The 19,535-nt window shown below is 47.0% G+C and overlaps 1 protein-coding gene across 2 annotated transcripts in view; it reads left to right on the top strand.

Moving 5' to 3' along the window:
- The window catches only part of Asb18 (ankyrin repeat and SOCS box containing 18), a 60,360-nt gene that overhangs the window by 29,234 nt on the left and 11,591 nt on the right, over positions 1-19,535 (top strand). For both annotated transcript variants that reach the window (XM_036173299.1, XM_036173298.1), the window contains one exon: positions 16,309-16,816. In XM_036173299.1, the coding sequence (XP_036029192.1) occupies positions 16,309-16,816 (508 nt within the window). The remainder of the gene's footprint in view (positions 1-16,308; positions 16,817-19,535) is intronic.

Here is a 19,535-nt window from a genome sequence, read left to right as displayed (position 1 = left end):
ACACACACACACACACACGGCTTGCAAGGGTATTGCTGTATAGCTCAAGCTGGCTTCAGATTCATGATCTCCCTGCCTCCACTATTTGAAATCTGGTCACAAACGCCCACCATGTCTACTGCCCTAGTCAACTTTAACCGTCACCTTGTCATGCCCTAGCGTCACCTGAGAAGGAACTCTCCATTGAGGGATTGCACAGAGCACATTGGCTAGCAGGCATGTCTGTGGATAAGTGTCTTGATTGTTAATTGATGCCGGAAGCCCAAGTCCACTGTGGGCAGCAGCATCCCCAGGCAGGTGCTCCTGGTCTGCATAAGGAAGCCAGCCAAGCATGACCCTGTGAGTGAGGCAGCAAGGAGCAACCCTTCATAGTTTCTGCTTCAAGTTCTTACTTGAGTTCCTCCCTCCCCTTACTTGCTTCCATGATGGACTATGACCTGGAAGTATAAAATAAATAAACCCTTTTCTACCCTATGTTGCTTTTGGTCAGAGTGTTTTACCACAGTAATAGAAAGGAAACCAGAACACCACTATGGCCAGCTATTAACATTTCATAGTTTTGATGCCACCGTGGAAGGTATTTTTATTTCAGTTTCTGATTTTGTGTAGCTACCATATGAAATTGGTTCTTTTTGTGTAGTAACCTTGCAGCCCTCTGCCTCAATGGACTCACTGGTTTCTCTAAAGGCTTTTTATAAGTTCCATGGGATCTGTACGCAGGCAATTATATTATCTGCAAACAAGTTAAGCTTGGCTTCCTTTACAGTCTGAATTCTCATTCTCCTATTTGTTTCATTGACTAGAACTTCCAGTGCAATTCTGAAGAGTAGTGATGAAGAGTCTATTTTCCTTGTCCCTTGCCGCCTTAGAGCACAGCATTTAATGTCTTTCACCATTGAGGAGTTCTTGTAGATTGTCTTTTTAAAAGACAAAGCACTTCTTTCTACTCTTAGGTTGTTGAGAGTTTGTATTACATATGGACATAGAGTTTTCTTAAATTTTTATATGTATGGAAATGATCATATGATATTACTTTGTCTCTTAACATTGATTTTTCAGATGTTACACTAACCTTGTATTCCTAGGATTATTAACTACACTCATGGATTATATATGCAGATAGATAGATAGATAGATAGATAGATAGATAGATAGATAGATAGATAAAGAGAGAGATAATAGGTGGATTGGTGGATAGATAGTTGTATGGATAGATGGATGGATAGATAGATGGAGACAGACAGTTGGATAGATAGATAGATAGATAGATAGATAGATAGATAGATAGATAGACAGATAGATAATTGGTTTTCATTTGCTAGGATGTTTTTAATGTCTATATTTATTTTCATGAGAGGTATTAGTCTACAGTTGTCTTACACCATCTTTGACTGATTTGAGCATCAGTGATACAATCTCAGTAATGAACTGAGAAGCAGTCCCTCCTCCTCTGTCCTCTTCTGTTTTCTAGATCTTAAACTGTCTCAGGTGTTTGATGAAGTTCACCACCAAAGCTATGTGGATGTGGTGTTTTCTTGGCCAGAGGTTTCTAACTGTGAACTCCGGTTCTCTCCTAGACAGAAGTAGGTTTTTCTCTAAAGCAAGCTTTCACCGAGATTTGTCTCTTTCAGCGAAGCTGTCTAAGTTGTTGGCAGGAAGTTGATGTTTATTTTCTTTTACTGGCTGTAAATTCTGTCACATTACCTCTGTCACTCATGATGTTAGGTGTCTATATAATATTACTTGTATGTATATGAGTGGGTTATATTTACATATTTAGAACAAACTCTCTCTGTATGTGTATAAAATGATAATTAAAGAAAAAGAGACCATGAATTTAAATTTGAGAGAGTGTGGAAGTGGATACATAAGAGAGATTGGAGGGAAGAAAGGGAAAGGGGAAATTATATAATTGCATTTTAATTTCAAAAATTAAAAAATGAAAGAAATAATTTAAAACAGCTACTTCAACATCAGTATGGTTCTGTCTTTACTGGTATTAGCATTTTACATCTCGTGAGTTCTGTTACTACTGTGTAAGAAATGAGCACAAACAGACTTCAAACACTACATTGAAAGGCTGGAGAGAGGGCTCAGCATTTAAGAACACTGATTGCTCTTGCAGAGAAATCTCATTCAGTTCCCAGAGCCCACATGGTGGCTCATAACTATCCTTAACTTCAATTCCAGAGGACCCAATGCCTTCTTCTCATCTCCATGGGCACCAGGCATAAATGTGGTACACAGACAAGCATGCAGATATGCATGTGTACACATAAAATTGAAATTAACTTTTTGAAAATGCATTTATTACCTCATCATTTCTAAGGGTCATGAGTTTGGCCACTGTTTTGTCAGGTCTTCTTCTTCCAGACCTCTCAAAAGACTGCACTGTAGACAACACGAAGGCCTATGGTCTCATCTGAATGGCCAACTAGAGAAAAACCTGTGGACAAGCCCATGCGGTTGAATTCAGTTCCTTAAGGACTGCTGGGTTGGACGTCTCCATTCCTCACCGGTAGTGGATGAATTCAGTTCCTTGTTGTTTTCAGTCCATTCCGCTGCTACAACAAAATGTCTTAGGTTGGGTAATTGATAAATCATACATATTTATTTCCCCCATTTCTGAGGCCGAGAAGTCCAAGATCAAGGCACCAGCAGATGCAGCTCTAGTGAGGGCTCTGTCTGCTTCTGGCACTGAACTGCATATTCCTATGGCAGAAGAGGCAGAAGAACTGGTAGCAGTGAACTCACTTCCCTCCAGGCCTTTTATAAGCACCACTTCTGCCTGTGACCACAGAGACCTCAGACCTAACCACTCCCTAAAGTGCATCCATTTATTTCCTCTTGGTACTTTTCCATGGAGGATTGGCTTTCAAGGTGAATCTTGGAGACACGCAAACATCCAACCCACAACCTTTGCTGCGTAGGCCTTTCTAGTGTGATAACTTGTTTCATCAGTGTATGCAAGCTGAGAAGACAATGGAGCCTACTAGCAAGGGAGAAGTCATAATTTTCTTGACCTACTGGCAGATTAAAAAAAAAATCTCCTGTATCTTTTTTTTTTATAGACTATTTTTTAGAACTATGACAGAAGTCCCATCCATGGTCAAGAGAGAGAATAAAGGAAATGTTAAGATAGATGTCGACTGCCTGTTGAACCAGCCTTTCAACTTTAACTGTTTGTTGATTTGTTTGTTTGTTTGTTGTTTGTTTGATGACAGAGCCTCACATATCCTGGCTGGCCACAGAATCATTATGTATCCAAGAATAACTTTGAAAGATTCTTTTGCCTCCATCTCCCAAGTGCTGAGATAATGTACATACACCACCATGCCCAGCTTATGAAGCTTTGTTTTTGTTTCAGCTTTGTTTTGTTTTTGAGACAGGGTCTCTCTATGTAACCCTGGCTGTCCTGGAACTCACTTTATAGACCAGGCTGGCCTTAAACTCATAGATCCACCTGCCTCTGCTTCTGCTGGGATTAAAGGCTGAACTTTTAACTTTATGTTTTAAGTGGGTTTCTTACAGGCAGGTTACAATTGAATCTTGTTTTCTTTTACTCAATCCCACAAGCCTCTGCCTTTTAATTTGGTGTTTGGCTCAGTTGCATTTAACGTAATTTTTGGTCTACTTAAGCTCAAATTAAATCTTAAGTCTAGTCTTTGTTCTCTGTATCTTCTTCTATCTTCTCTACTGAGCATTTTTCATTTTATCTCCATTTTGGCATACCATAATAAATATGATTTTGGTTGTGTTATTGCAGTGATTCCATTTGGGCTTTACACTGTACATTTTTACCTTATTTTGGTCTGACCTCAAGCAATAATAATCCATACTATAAAATTATATGACAGTATAAAACCACTTATCTCTTCTTGTCCTCTGTGCTATTGGTATTGTACACTTTACTTATACATTCAAGTGCCACAATGTATTGCTATTAGTTTTTAACAGTCAATTATCTACTAAATAGGTTGAAAGAATACAAAACAAGATTCTACTTTTACTTATGTAGATACTTTTTCTTTTCATTGCTCTGTGGAAATTCAAGACTTCATCATATTATCATTTTCCTTCTGCTCCAAGGACTTCTTCAGTGGATCAGAGTCTGCTGCTAGTGAATGCTCACAGTGTTTGCTATTTGAAAACAGTTATTCCTTTTGACTGTTTGAAAGGCATCTCTGCTGATAAGGAACTCTGGGCCAACAACCTGGTCTTTGTTCTTTCCCATTCCCTCCCATTCTTCCATCTTCTTCCTTCTCTTCCTCTTCTGCTCTTCCTTCTACCTGCACATTAGACACGCCGATCCACTGTCTTATAACCTGCATTTCTTCAGTAAGAAATCGACTGTCTTCCCTGTCCAGACTTAGGAATTTCTATTTATGTCTCACTTTAAGCAATTGATAATATGTACTTACCAAACTGAGAAATGTGTTGACAGTTATGATTTCGTATGTCTAATAGACCTTCCATCACTATGACAAACATCTGATGTAAACAACTTACAGAATGAAGGATTTATTTGGGCTCATGGTGTCAAAGGCTTTGATCCACAGTCACCTGACTCCGTTGCTTTGAGTCTGAGGTGAGACAGACCCTCATGGCAACAGGAGCATGGTGGATAAGGCTACTCACCTCATTGGAGGCAGGATGGATTCCTCTATGTTCCTCTCTTGGTTCCACCCACTCCTTACTTCATCTTAAGAACCACCGGGGGCTGGAGGGATGGCTCAGAGGTTAAGAGCACTGGCTGCTCTTCCAGAAGTCCTGAGTTCAATTCCCAGCAACCACATGGTGGCTCACAACCATCTGTAATGAACAACCATCTGTAATGAGATCTGTTGCCCTCTTCTGTATGAATAATAAATAAATATTTTAAAAAATAGCCACCGGATGGTTCTACCCACATCCACAGCAGGTCTTCCCATCAGTTGTATTATTGCTATATTTATTTTATGGAGATTGAAATACTATTTCCATTTCATTTGAGGTTTTATTGTTTCTTCCCTTAACCTATCCATTTGTTGGTCATCTGTGACCTTTTGTTTGCTGGAATGTTCTTTGTTGAGAACAAAATTCCAAAGCATAGCATGTTCCAATAGAAAATATAACCCATTCAATGATATTCCATGTATAGTATTTAAAAAACCCGTACACCTAAGGGCACACATATATTATTTATTTGTGTCTTATTCAGAATTAAAGTTAGAGAACTCGAATGCAGCATGGTACCCTAGATTAGATCCTGACACAGAGCATGGGTATGAAGTGGGAGAGCCAAATTCAATCACCATTTTTAGTACCATTAGTTCATCACCAATGTTAGTTTCTTAATGGAGACACATGTCCCATAACAGCACAAGATCTTAACTTGAGGGAGAGCTAGATAAAGGGAATTTGTGAGCTGTTTGTCCTGCCTTGCCAATGCTCCTGTGAATCTGAAATGAGTATAAAATTAACAGGTGGTTTCTTTTATACTTTATTTTCTAACATTTTACTTAGAATTGAGAATGCAGGACCTACTCAGAGCAGAAAGTACTGTGAGCCCTGAGAGCAGCCCGCATGATAAGCCTACAAGTTTGCATTTTGACCACAAGCCCCTGAGACCTGGTGCCGCCAGTAACATTGCTCAGTTTTTGCACTGGACAGAAACTAGCTTCCTGGCTCCAGCTGATTTTTAAGTGCCGTGCAGGTCTGGGGTATTGTTTCATTAGAGCTCTGAACACATGTCAGGACAGGATGATGTTAGTTAAAATTTCTTTTCCTCTGCCATCCTCTTGCTTCTTTTGGATCATTTTCTCTTCTGTTTCTGTGTGTGAACCTTTCCCTTCGACTGCTTAATCTGGGAGTCTTGTATCATTTAAATCCTTGGCATGGGATGTCGGGGAGGCAGTTGAAGTTAAATGATGACTAAACCCGAAATTCAGGCAGAACGATGAAACAGCCAACTTAGAACCCCTCCAATGTCGATGATCATGCTGAAAACACAGGCCGATTCCATCACACACCTCTACACCAATGTAGCCTACTCCCTAAGAGGAAAAAAATGTTAATAGATGTCAGGAAAGATGTGAGGGAGCAAGCAGACTTTTCTGCTCCAAAAAGTCCTCCCAAAGGCAGGACTCTGAGGAGGTCTGGCTTCAGGGAGTATAAACATTGTCACTTTGACAAGAAAGAACTGCCTTCTCCGGGATCTTTTATACATAGTCAATTTTAGGTCATCCTTAATGTTTTTTTACCTCACAGTAGCCAGAAGGTCGCTGACCCACATCCAGAGCCATTTCGTTCCCTCGCTCTTCTAACAATGGTCCCCATACCAAGGGATCCAGCTCTGCCCCCACCCCCTTTCAGTCCACAATTCTCCATGGGCACAGGACTTGAAAACCTTTGAGTCTCTGAGTTCTTGGGATTAAAAAAAAAAAAAGTTATCTGTGCTTCCTTCCAACCAGCAAGCTCAGAATTCGGAATTTCAGCACACGAAAAGGGATATGAGACCTTTAATCTAGTGGCTGTTTGAAGAGACTTTTTTTTTTTTTTTCCAAAAAAGAAAAATCCCAGTAAAGTCCCTCTGTTCCCCACCTTGCAGGCTGCATGGCAACCTCGCCCTGTTTGTTATCAGAGCCCCCTCCCCCGACCCTATCCACCCTTTTCTTTCTAGCGATTAAAACCATAGATGACTTCTAGAGTCGTGATTCTTGTACCTGGCTATTCCCGCCTTGATGGAAGCAAAGTCAAGATGACTTGCTTCCTCCGTGACATACATTAATAAGAAGCACACGGGCTCACTTTTTTGTTCAAGGTGTGTCAGTTCAGCTAAGTGAAAGATAATTCATAAGTCAGAATTGGACCTGTGGAAGCAGCTGATTGAGGTGGGGAGTGGCGGGGGCAGACATCACTGAAGGAAATCATTAAGCAATTCTGCTCCAGTTCCAGCCTGGCAGGTGGGACTATCTGAGGGGAAGGAAAGGGCATGCAGGCATTCCTTAGTATCCATGCAGAGTTGGTGCCAGGATATCCGTGGGTACCCAGAATCTGAGGATGCTGAAGTCTGATATATGAGACAGTCTCAAATTTAAATGGAAGCTACACACATCCTCCAGTATATTTTAAATCACCTCCAGATCCTTAGAATGCCTAACACAATGTAAGTGCTGCATAAACCCTCAGCGTGCTGAAATGTTAGTAACAATGGCTAGGGGGAATCTGCACATGCTCAGGACAGATGCAATTTTTATTCAAATATTTGCAATCCACAATTGCTTCAGTCTGTGGCTGTGGGACCGACACTATCTCTACTCTATCTCTGAAGCAAAATAATAAACAAGCCAAGCTGCTCTGCTCAGGATTTCAGTGGGGACAATGGTTCAGACTCCCAACTCCAACACCAGCAGCCCACAGTTTGAGGTCACCGATACATAATCCAGCAAGCAGCCTGCTCCCATGCCCGTTAAGTAGGAAGTCTCAGTTGACATAAATTTAAGGCATCTTAGGGAATATTCAAGAGAGCAGACTCAGGACGTCCCACTTGGTGGCTTGCTGTTTGAAGAACTCTGTCATTCCTGAGTACTTGCAAGTGCTTTATTCCCTAGAACCTTCTCTGCTCTGACAGACATGGCCATCCTCAGTCTAAAGATTAGAAAGCTGAAATACAGAGGGGGCTGGTGCTGAGTCAGTGTGTGACACGCAGGAACACTGACAAAGCCAGGACCCAAAGACAAGCAGGCATTGTGTGGGCAATGCTGCAAGATCACCTCTCCTTTGTGAGCCCTTGGAATCCTGCCTGTGTCCCAGAGAAGTTCCACTCATGGCCATGATTAATATCCAATCATGTTCCACCACTGGCTCAGCCTGAGCTTGCCCTTGAGGCCATCACAGGCAGGTGTCCTCAGCCTTCTGCTTCTCCCTGTATTCCTTTATTTTCTGTTGCTCTGATGAAATGCTGAAGAAAACCAATTTGAAAAGGAACAGGGTTCCTTGGCTTAAAGATCACAGCGTCACTGAAGGAAGTCAGGGCAGGAACTCAAGCCAGGAACCAAGAGGCAGGAACTGATGCAGAGACCATGGAGGAGCTTACTGGCTTGCTCTCATAGCTTGCTCAGCCTGCTTCCTTTTTTTTTTTTTTTTTTAAGATTTATTTATTTTTTATGCATACAGCATGTATGACTGCAGGCCAGAAGAGGGCACCAGATCACATAGATGGTTGTGAGCCACCATGTGGTTGCCAGGAATTGAACTCAGGACCTCTGGAAGAACAGTCGATGCTCTTAACCTCTGAGCCATCTCTCCAGCCCCAGCCTGCTTTCTTGTACAACCCAGGCTCCAGGTTGACACTGTCCAAGATGGTCTGGGCCCTCCCACATCAATCATTAAATAAGAAAATGCCCCCATAGTCTTGCCCACAGGCCAATCTGATGGAGGCATTTTTCCTAGTTGAGGTCTTCCTTCCCAGAGGCCTCACTCTAGTTGGTGTTGAGTTGGCAAAACTAAGCAGTGTACTCCCCAGGCTGCATCTTATTACCTAGAAACCAAATCAAAGCTCTTACCTCAGGACCAAAGCCTTCATAAAAGACACTTCATAAAAGACACTAAGCATCACTGGTTGTCAAGGAAACACAAATTAAAACCACAATGAAACAGTCTCCATTTCACGCTGATTACAATTCAAAACGAACAAAACCCTGACCATGGCAAATATTGGTGAGAAAGTAGAGTGACTAGAACTTGCCTACACCACTATTTGATGTGAAATTCTGTGTGAAATGATACAATTTCTTTGGGAAAATTCCATTTTCTTATAACATTAAATATGGACCCACCTGTTACCGTTTCCCGGGCTCTAGGTAAAGAAAATGTAGACTCCTGTCCGCAGGAAGATGTTTACAAAAATGACCGTGGCAGCAATCAGGAAGTCAAGACACACAAACATCTGTGAAGACTAGCAGACGACAGCAATTAAAGCGTGGTCTATCTGAGCAATTGAACGGGACTCCACAGTGAAAACAAGAGCGGTTTACTTTGTGCACAACGTGACCGAGGGGCAGAGACGGGCGCAAAAGAAACCGTGACAGATTCTCAGAAAGACAAAACTAGACAATGTGAGAGGAACCAGAATGGCAGCGGCCTATGGCGGCGATAGCTGAGCGACAGGAAGAGGCTATCCTTGGGAACAGGTGATGATGTGCATCGCTTCGAGGCAGGGGTTAGTCAAGTGGACTCTTTTGTCAGAGGCAGTTCAGGCGCAGTCGCGGGATCTGTGTGTTTCCCTGTGTGACTTGGGAACTCCTCACTCTCATTCCGTTATCAGCTTCTCTGCACCCCTGCCTTTTTCTCACCTCTGATGCCATTGGCTCTCACTTCATCCAGCGTATTAGGATCAGGGGAGGTGCAAAAGAGAAGGGGAAGAGAGAGAGAGGATGGCTGTTCATCTCTTTTGGAAGAAAGGACACTAAAGAAGTTTCTAGAAGGTCGGGTGTGAGCTGATGGGCCATGTGTGATCAAAAGCAGCCAGTTTTTGAAATGTCCTTTCCACTTAATTATGCCTCCATTTGCCAAGGCATGGGAGGCCGTGTGTAATCTAGAGACAGTTGGCCCCCAAATATCACCATCCACGGCAACCATCCCACACAAGAAAAATGCAGCCGCAGCCATTGCCCCAAGGGAGGCCATGATGCTACAATTGGCCGAGCAGGTTCTTCCCGCTTCCTCTGCCTTGAAGGCTCTGGCTACTGACACTGGCCTTCTCTGCCGGGAACTCCTATGCATCCCCAGAGGAATGGGGAGGGAGGAAAATGAAAAGGTGGGTAGTTGGTCCCAAAGAAGACAGTTGGCAGAAGGTCCGGAGAAGTTAGGTAGAGCAGCTCTCCATTAGTCTGGGGTGTGGCATCCCCATCCCCTGGTTGGGGAATCAGTCAGTGGGAGGCAACTTTCCTCTAACTGCTTCATTGGAAGACATAGCTGCGTTTCCAGTTTGAGGTAGCTTCTTGGCCAGGGATGGGAGGTCATAGCCACTTCTCAGTACTGGGCCATCTGGCCTGGACCTGTGCAGACTCTCCGCATGCTGCCACTGTCTGTGAGTTCGTATGTGTGTCCGTCCTGCTGTGTCTGGAAGGCACTATTTCTTTGGTATCATCTATCCCTGGGCTCTTACAATTGTTCTGCCTCCTCGTCCACAAAGTTCCCTGGGTCCTGAAGGGAGAGGCTCGATGGAGACATTCCATTTAGAAATTAGTGTTCCATGGCCTCCCACTCTCGGCATGTTGTCCAGCTGTGGGTCTCTGTATTTGTTCCCATCTACTGTAGGAGGAAGCTTCTCTGATGGTGACTGAGCAAGACATTGATCTATGGGTATGGCAGCATGTCATTAGGAGTCATTTCATCATTGTTGTATTTCTTTAGTAGAACTAACAGCATTTGGTTTTTCCCAAGTCCATAGACTATCACGTCTCGGGTTCACAGCCACCTGAGCAGTATTGGGCATGGGTTCCATCAATTAATTATTTTTTCAAAGCTCAGTGTTCAGGGGAGGTGGATCAGTGGGTGAAGTGTCTGCATCACAAGCACCAGGTCCCCATCACCCACATAAAAGCCAGATGTACTGGCATCTGTCTTAACCCCAGTGCCGGGAACAACAGACAGGGAGATTCTCACAGCTCACTGGCCAGCCAATCCAGCCAGTGGGTGAGCTCCATCTTTAGTGAGACCCTATCTCCAACCATAAGTGGTAGAGGAAGACACCTGCTGCTGCCGGCTTCTGGCTTCTACACACACACACACACACACACACACACACACACACACACACACTTAAATTCTTAGTGGAGTTAGGGAATGTGCCCAGAGAACTCTCTGGCTCATCAAAGGTGCATAACAAATTATAAAGACACACCTCCAGCAAGGTATAGTCTGGTAGGTTCATCATTAGGCTATTTCACAGTCATCACAAAGCAGTTGCATAGCTGTGTGCACATTGTAACACACAAATGTTAAGGGAGTAACCTGCCTCACACCTAGGCAGGATGGGACAGTCACTCCCAGAATACCCACCTGTTAGGATGTCACTGTGTTACAGACTACACAGGCAACCTTACCTGGACAGACAGACAGACCTATGCATAGAAGAGACACGGTAGAAACGCTAGGTGATGGGAATCCTTAGCTCCATTGTAACCCCCCAGGACAGCCATGGTACATGCAGAAACATGGCCACAAAGTACCAATTTGGTACTCAATGGGAAGATGCCGCAGAGAGGATGGTGTGTGTAACTGAGAACTTGGAAGGCAAGTGGAACAATCTAGAACTCTGCCCTGCCACTTCCTGGCTACATGGCTTTCTGGGAATCATTGGTCTTCTAAGTCCCATGCATCTGCAATACTGAGATAGGGCAGTGAATAAATACAACAAGGAAAAAAGCACATGGGCTAGCAAGATAGCTCGGTGGTAAAGGCACTTGTCACTCAAGCCGGATAACCTGAGTTCCCTTCTGGGAACTCACATAAAGGTAGAAGGAGATCACTGACTCTACAGAAGTGTCCTCTGGCCTCCACATGCATCCCCTGGCACATGTGTACATACACACATACACACACACACACACACACTAATCAATAAAATATTAAAAGATAAAACAAGGTGTTGAAGATGCCAAAAGGCCTTCCAAGTTAGGACCAGAGGGCAAGGGAGTACCACATGACCACATGAAGGGCTTTGTGGAAGCAAGGTGACCGTGAGGCAGAGATGAGGACTATCTGGAGCCGCCTGAATGGAATGTGCAGGAATCGTGGAGGCTGAGCAGGCAGGCAGGGCACAGGTGAGCGAAGAAGAGATGGGACATGGGAAAGGCCAAGCTGAGGTGCTTGGACCTTCTGCCAGAGGGTGACCAGTAACAGCCATGGTCTGTGGGGAGTGCTAAGGGGGGAGCCGTGTGCAGGGAGTGGGCTCTTCATGCTTGTGTTTGGGGCATGAGATAAAATAGCCCTGATGCGACAGCTCTTGGTGCCCTTAGCTATAGTCACTCCTGCCTCTCGTCAAGTGGCTTCGTCTGTTACTGTCACCTAGACCTTGGAGCGTTATCTCTGCAGTCATCGTCAAAGACAGGGATGAAGGCTGAGATAGGGCAAGGGGGAAGGGGTGAGTTCTGCCCAAGTTTCTTGCAATCAGGCACCTTCAAGAATGTCTTAATCCCTGTGAGATGGAGTCAGTGTTCTGAGAGCCACCAGTGATGGCACTACCCTTGGCTCCCAGCAGTGACAATCTGTACCACCCCTCAGGCCCTTCTGATTTTTCCTGTCTGTCAGGCTAGCAGAAAACTCCCTTACCAAGTCCCAGGTTAGAGTTCGGCGCTCAGCCAGCGGAGCTCCCTGCTGGCCTCTGAAGGCTGAGTGATGCTTTCGCTCTGGACCACTGCATTAGTCATTTGCTGTTTCTGTGATAAAACACCATGACCAAGGCAATGGAAGAATTCATTCTGGCTTATGGATCCAGAAGTGGGGGGAGGTCCGTAACGGTGAGGACGGCATGGCTGCAGGGACAGGAGCAGGAGGTGACATCTCAGCCACACGGAGGAGGCCAGTTGAGTAAATTGTAAGGGGTTAATCTATGAGCTCTCAAAGCCCACCTCCAGGGGCATTCTTCCTCCAACAAGGCTCTACCTCCTAAAACCTCCAGTCTCCCCAAACAGCCCCATCAACCTGGAACTAAACAATCAATACACAAACCTGTAGGGGACATTTTTCCAGTGAAAATTGCCACAACCACAGATGTGGCGTGGAAATGATAATTGTTTAAGAAATGGTTTCTTCCTGGGATGGGATGCAGAAAGTCCCCACACCGTCACCTGTTTCTTTGCCACCCTTCACAATCAGCCCTCTTCTCTCTTCCTGTCTTGCATTTCCAAACCCCTGCTTCTAGCAGAGGCATTGGTGGAAACCTTTAGAGTGTTCTAGAAACTTGGAAAGAGACATTCTTATAATCCAGCTGGGGCTGGGGCTGATGGGGTGGGAGAGGGGGGGTTCTGTGATTAGCAGCGTCAGTCACTCTTATATCAAGTTGTTACTCCAACTAGTCTTAGAAATTTTGAAAATATAAGACAGTGAGAGGAAATCAAAGCCCTTCATCACCACGGCACCCCCTACTGAGGTAACCCCTCTTTGCCCTATACAATCCCAAGCTTTCCTCAAATGTATTCTTTACTGGTGGCTTAAGACAGCACTGTCTGTGTGTCCTGTAGACTGATGGCTACATGCAGCCATGGGGCAGATCTGTGTGTGTGTGTCATTACCTAGGCCAGCACGCCTTCATTTTTACTGACCGCCTGACCTATGCTGAGAGAGACCTGCCCCTATCAATTTGTCCTGTGGCTTCTCTCTCCAGCCAGCGAATCTGCATCTCCAGCCCCTGCCCAGTATTATAAAGCACCAAGGGTTAGCCTATTAAGCTCTCCATTAAAAGCAGAAAAGCTGGGCATCTGCAACCCTCCAGAGTGTGGCCAATGTCCCCATTCTGTCCCTGTGTAGCAAACAGCAACCTGCCATTAGCTCATCAGGCCAGGCTCTTCCTATTTCTTTGGAGGCTGCGCTGCTTTAAAAAAAAAAAAAAGTAGGCAAAAATGTTTGTAATGTTTTCAAGGCTCGGTGACAAAGTGAGACAGAGCCCTTGATTTCTAACCTCCCGCTGCACCGTTCAAAATTCCTCCCAGAGAGCCAGGCAGGAAGCAAAGCGAAGCACTCTGATTGTAAAATTTGCATCCTTTCTTAGCTGGGTACCTTCTTCCCAAAGGATGCTTCACATCACACTGTAGTTGTTTGTAAAGATCTTTCACCCAAGACAGACCACTTCTCATGATACTGCTGATGCGGAGGCAAGAGAAACACAAAGGGAGAATTAAAAATACTGAGAGTCCCCAGGACGAAATAGAAATGCATTTCAGGGCAGCGGCTGTCAGCCCCCAAACCCTGGATGGATGATCTGGATCAGAGCCCCAGTTAAGTAAATAATAGGAAAAACAGCAGCGATGCAATAGGGAGCTGAGAGATGGTCGTTAGCGAGAGGCATTTGTTCAACAGGCTTTCAGGGAATTCAGATAATGAGCTAGGCACAGCACTACACCCAACAGTCAGACACACTTTCTACACACAGGAGCCAACAGTTTTAAGACGAGAGACAAAGGTGCCAGCTCTCTCGTCGGAAATGCAGTGCTGCGGTTTCGTGACAAGTGTCCTGCTTGATCACAAAACAAAGGACACTACAGAGATGCCACCCTTCAGCCTGGGGGTGTGAGGAAGGCTTCCCAGGGGAAGAGGAAGGGAAGGCATAGGAAGTTGGAGGCCATACCAGTGAGTCCCTGGGACAAGTATAAACACAGGCATGAGAGCATACAAGCACAGGACGATCCTAGGGTCTATCCTTGGACAGAGAGAACCGAACCCCAGCAGGAGGAGCCTTGGCAAGGGAAGCTGGTGAGGCTCAAGGGGGCTGGCCCACGTGACACCTGTGTCCCAGGGGAAAGGGCAGGGTCCTAAGCAGGTGTGGATCCATTGACTCATCACACCACAAAGATTCTTTTTGGGTTGCATGGAGCTTAGTTGGCTGAAAGTGGACAAATTAGGAGACTCCTGGACATTCCAGATAAAGGGGGGGGGGTCTCAAAGGGCAGTGGCATAGGAATGGTGAGGAGAGGGTAATTATGTCACCAGCCAGGTTGAGAAACTAGTCGCAGTGGGGGGAGGGGGGAGGAGGATGGCGAATCGGCAAAGGATGACCGGAGGGTAGAAACAGGCCCTCTTCTGGGGATGCTAAGATGACAGGAAGGGGCAGACACGGGGAGGGGGGGGGGGGTGGACAGAAGGAGCAAATGTGGAAACTGATCCCAGCAGGCACAGAAATAGGTGCCAGTGCTGGAGACGGCAAGGGAGGGGTTCTTGAAGACACCCCCACCCCGCAGAGCTGGGGTAGACTCCTGCATCAATGGAGAAGGGTGGAGGCCAACAGATCCCAGTGAGCTGTGATCTGCAGCAGTGTGCTGGAGGCGGTATCCGGTGGGTGGGAAATGACATGCCCCTGAACGAGACAGACAGGGTGCTGTGTGATGATCTCGAAGGGTCAGCTGAGACCAGAGCCAGTCTCCAAGGAGGGTCCTGCCTCCCACAGCAGAGTTCAGCAGGCAGGTGGAGAGGAATGGTTGGCCATACTCTCCTCAACAGAGGGAAATGAGAGCGGGCAGCACTGCCGGAGAAAGGGAAACCAAGCGGGAAGGAGAAAGTCAAGGAGCCAAGTCTTCAGTGTCACTGGGCAGAAATGAAGAATACTGCCAACTGATGCGGTCAGTTCTGCTCTTCCGTCAGTGTGCAGGAGTATATCAACTTAACACTCTCCAGGGATTCAGAGACCCAGGAGACAAGCTGGGGGGACCCGAGGAGGGCCTGTGGCTACTTTCCCCGTCTCAGGTTAACAGACTACATTTCCCACCCGGGAGCTAGGCTGTCAGATCTAACAGGGTCCAAACAGCCATCAGTGAAAGATGAGGTGTGGGGGTGCTCCCAGGGGACAGAAGAGCGGCTGAGAGAGCTGCTCTTCCGTAAGAAGATAGGTGTGTAGGGTCAAAGGCAGTCTTGAATCCAGTCGGTGAGCCTAGAGGCAGGAGAACCCGTTCTCCTCAGGGGGGGGGGGGGAAGCAATTTCCCGTGGGACTCAGAAACCCTCAGAGACTGAAAACTTGCGTCACCAAAACGCGCAGTTTGGTCAAGAAAGAAGGGATCTGAATAAACAGCGCCATATGTAGGCATGGGTGTGCTGCTTCTGCCTGATGCTTCCAACGCAGAAAACTCTGGTGCCTGTCTGAATCAGAGGCCTTGAAAAGAGGATGAAGTCCCCACCCCTCTGCCCCAGACTGGGGTACTGCAAGGCTTGCCTTGCACGGGAAAGATGGGGCATCCTGACCTAAAAGGATTCTCTCTAGACCTTAACCTCCAGGTTTGAGAGTCCAGATAAAGTCCGAGTGCCCAGCTCCCTGAAAAATGCATGTGGACATTACCTTCCCAAATAGCACCAAGTGATTGCCATACTCATCCTAACTCTGCGTGCTTATAGAATGAAAGTCCCTATTCATTTGATGACCCGTGGGGCTGGGACCCTGGGTTTGCCATAATCTTATTTTGTCTCAGGTCTATTCACTTTGCAATGGGTAGCCTTGGCCCTGGAGCTCCGAAGTTCTGGCTTTCGCTGGAGCTCGCCAGTGGTGCCCGGTGCGCCGTGGGGTGGCCGGTCGCGGCTGGTCACGCGCGCTGGTGACCGGTTTGGCCTGCCCGCAGGTGCGCGCAGGCGCTGCTGGAGCACGGCGCGACGGTACAGCTGGAATGCGGCCCTGGCCGGGACACACCGCTGCACGTGGCGGCCCAGTACGGCCTGGACGAGCACGCGCAACTCTACCTGGGCCGCGGCGCGCGCGTGGACGCGAGGAACGCTCGCGGCGAGACAGCCTTGAGCGCGGCGTGCGGAGCGGCGACGCGTAGCCCTGACGAGCACGCGCGCTGCCTGCGCCTGTGCGCGCTCCTGCTGCGCGGCGGCGCGGCGGCAGACGCGCGCGACGAGGACGAGCGCAGCCCGCTGCACAAGGCCTGCGGCCGCGCGCGCCCCAGCCTGTGCACGCTCCTGCTGCGGCACGGCGCCGACGCGGGCGCGCTCGACTACGGTGGAGCGTCGCCGCTGGCGCGCGCGCTGCAGACGGCCACGTGCGCGCCCCCGGCAGCACCGCAGCGCACGGTGCAGGCGCTACTCAACCACGGAGCCCCCTCGGTGTGGCCTGACGCCTTCCCCAAGGTAAAAGGGACCCCAGGGGAGGTTGGCCATGCAGACACTGGACATGCCAAGGCTTGCATGCTGTGTGCCCAGAGGATCACGGGAGGGTCTGCATTTCTCTCAAAACTCCCAAGGGAGGTGGAGGCTGTGAGACTTGGGACCCTACTTTGAGAAGCGAAGACTTAGAGGTCTCCTTGTGGTTAGCAAAAAGAAAAATAAATAGGCTGCACTGTTGCTAAGTATCCCAGAATATCTCCTGGGGACGCCTAGCACTTACTTCCGTGATTCCATCCCAACGCCCGCTCCCGGGTATTCCAGCAGCTCGTCTTTTGGTGTAATTTCCAGAAAGATGAAAATGAGTCTCTTGTCACAGCTGGTGTCTGATCTGCATCGAAGTCACCCAACCTGCCCAGCGCCTTGTTAATGAGAGCACTTTACACCTTCGCAAATTCCTCACCCCTGCCGTGAAATTCACCTCATGTGCCCTGTTCAGGTCACCCCTGTGTTGAGACCTCCATCCCTTGCCCTGGCTGCGCCTTTGCAAAGTTTGTTAGCTCACCTTGTCTCTTTCTCCATCTGTCAGGTCGTTAATCACGTAAAAGACAAACAGTGCTTCCATAATAAACCCCCAGGCACGTGTGAACAAAGTACAATAATGTCTATGTCTGAAAATGCCATAAAGAAATCACGAAAAAAGGAAAAGTTAAAAGGACATTCAGGACCTGAGGAGACGGCTCAGTCGGGAAACCGCTTGCAGCAAAGCAAGAAGAACCAAGTTTGGATCCCTGGCAGCCATGTAAAAGCCCAGCGTTGGCGGCTTCATGCCTTCAATCCAACACTGAAGAGTAGTGTAGTGTCAGGCCAACCAGCCAGCGTAGCCTAATTGTCCAGACCCAATGTGTTAGGGTTTGCAAAAGCAGTGGTCCTCAGCCTTCCTAATGCTGCAACCCTTTAATACATACAGTTCCTCATGCTGTGGTGACCCCCAGCCATAAAATGATTTCGTTGCCACTTCATAACTGTAATCTTGCTACTGTTATGAATGGTAATGTAATTATGTGACATGCAGGATATCTGACATGCGACCCCATGTGAAAGGTGAGGATAGTCACCCAAACATGTCCTCTGAATTCCACATGCACATGGTATTCACACATGTGCATATACACAACACACATGGACAGACACACACACACACACACACACACACACACACACACACACACACAATACCACTCCCCAAGTATTAGCTAGAAGACTTCATTGAAGGAAGCCAAATTGGTCGTGATATTTTGGCTCATTTCATTTTAAAATTTGCCCCCCATCTCCCAAGAAACCTCAGTCATATACACCTACCTATGCACCTGTGAACATGTATGTGTTCCTGGTATGTTTTGAACCAGCATCTGGGAAGCTGTTACCCAAAGATGATCCAAAGAAAGTTTTCAGTGTCTGAGGATAGTAAGATTCACACATTTCTCTCAAATGACTTTGCATATGGGCACATTCAGAGTGAAGGATGCATCAGGAGTCAGGAGAAGGGTGGAAACTCTACCCCTTGCTTCAAGCATGTGGACTCTGTTGACAGGATCACCCACATCATCCCCCATGGTGCTCTGCCAATACACAGATTTCAATATGACAGGCTCTAAAAAGGAAGTGCTAGCATTCTTGGATTCTGGATCTCGACATCCATAGCTTACACTGTAAACACTCCCCATTCCCAGCAGGACCTGTTCAACTACCCGGGACATGGACTGCCCTTCAGTTTGGAACTGTCCTTCAGTTCACATCATGTCTGCATTAAGCCCAGATGCTCAGTCATCATCATATGGAACCACACAAAATAAAAACCACAGTGGATCTCACCTAGTAGGCTGCAAACAAAAAGCGATTGATGGTGGTTTCCTTTAAGGGGTAGGGGGTGAGATGGAACAGTGGAGAAAGGTACTTGACGCCAAGCCTGGAGACTTGAGTTTAGTCCCCAGGACTCACATTGTAAGAGAGAACAGACTCTTGCAAGTTGCCCTCTGACCTCCACATACATGCCATGACAAGTCATTTCAATTTGAGGGACCCCTCCCCATTCAGAGGCTGGAGTTTGAGCTGCAGCCTCCCAACCTGATCCCTGGGGAGGTTTTCTAGGGGCAGTGAGCGCCCTATCTTGACCTACAGACACAGCACATGGCTCCATGCTCCCCTCCAAGTCTTCAGGGCCTCTGTTCTGCAACATGCCCACATGCCATGCCAGCCATATGGGGTGTGGTCATATGTTCATCTCTTCAGACCTCAGGATTGGGGGGTGAGCTTGCGTGTATCGGGCAATATGCTACAGCAGGGTCATGGGAAACATTTGACGCTGGCAGTCGCAAGGATCCTCTGGCCAATTTCATACCAGCGTGTTAGGAACTGAATAGCTCTTGAGAAATCTTTATAGTAAAAAAGGCATTGCCTGCCCTACATTTGGCAAGTGCAGGTACATGCAAACCCCAGTCAAGGTTTGCTGTGTGAATGCAAGGGACTCTGGTGACTGACTCCTGGACACAAGTCTGCAACCAACCTCGGACATGAGGTGCTGATCTCTTTGCCCAGACACCCTTGCACTTCTAGAAATGACCCCACTACCCTGAACAGCCAGCAGATGAGATGCACTTACCCACACCAAGTCCATGCTAGATGTGCCTGTGATGGGCTGGCCTTGCCCAGGGGTAAGCAGACAAAACCAAACCAAGGGGATGGA

The sequence above is a fragment of the Onychomys torridus genome, chromosome 23 (assembly GCF_903995425.1).
Source record: "Onychomys torridus chromosome 23, mOncTor1.1, whole genome shotgun sequence".
Classification (NCBI taxonomy): domain Eukaryota; kingdom Metazoa; phylum Chordata; class Mammalia; order Rodentia; family Cricetidae; genus Onychomys; species Onychomys torridus.
Note: the sequence above shows the minus strand (reverse complement) of the source record. Positions and strands in the feature narration are given on the sequence as shown.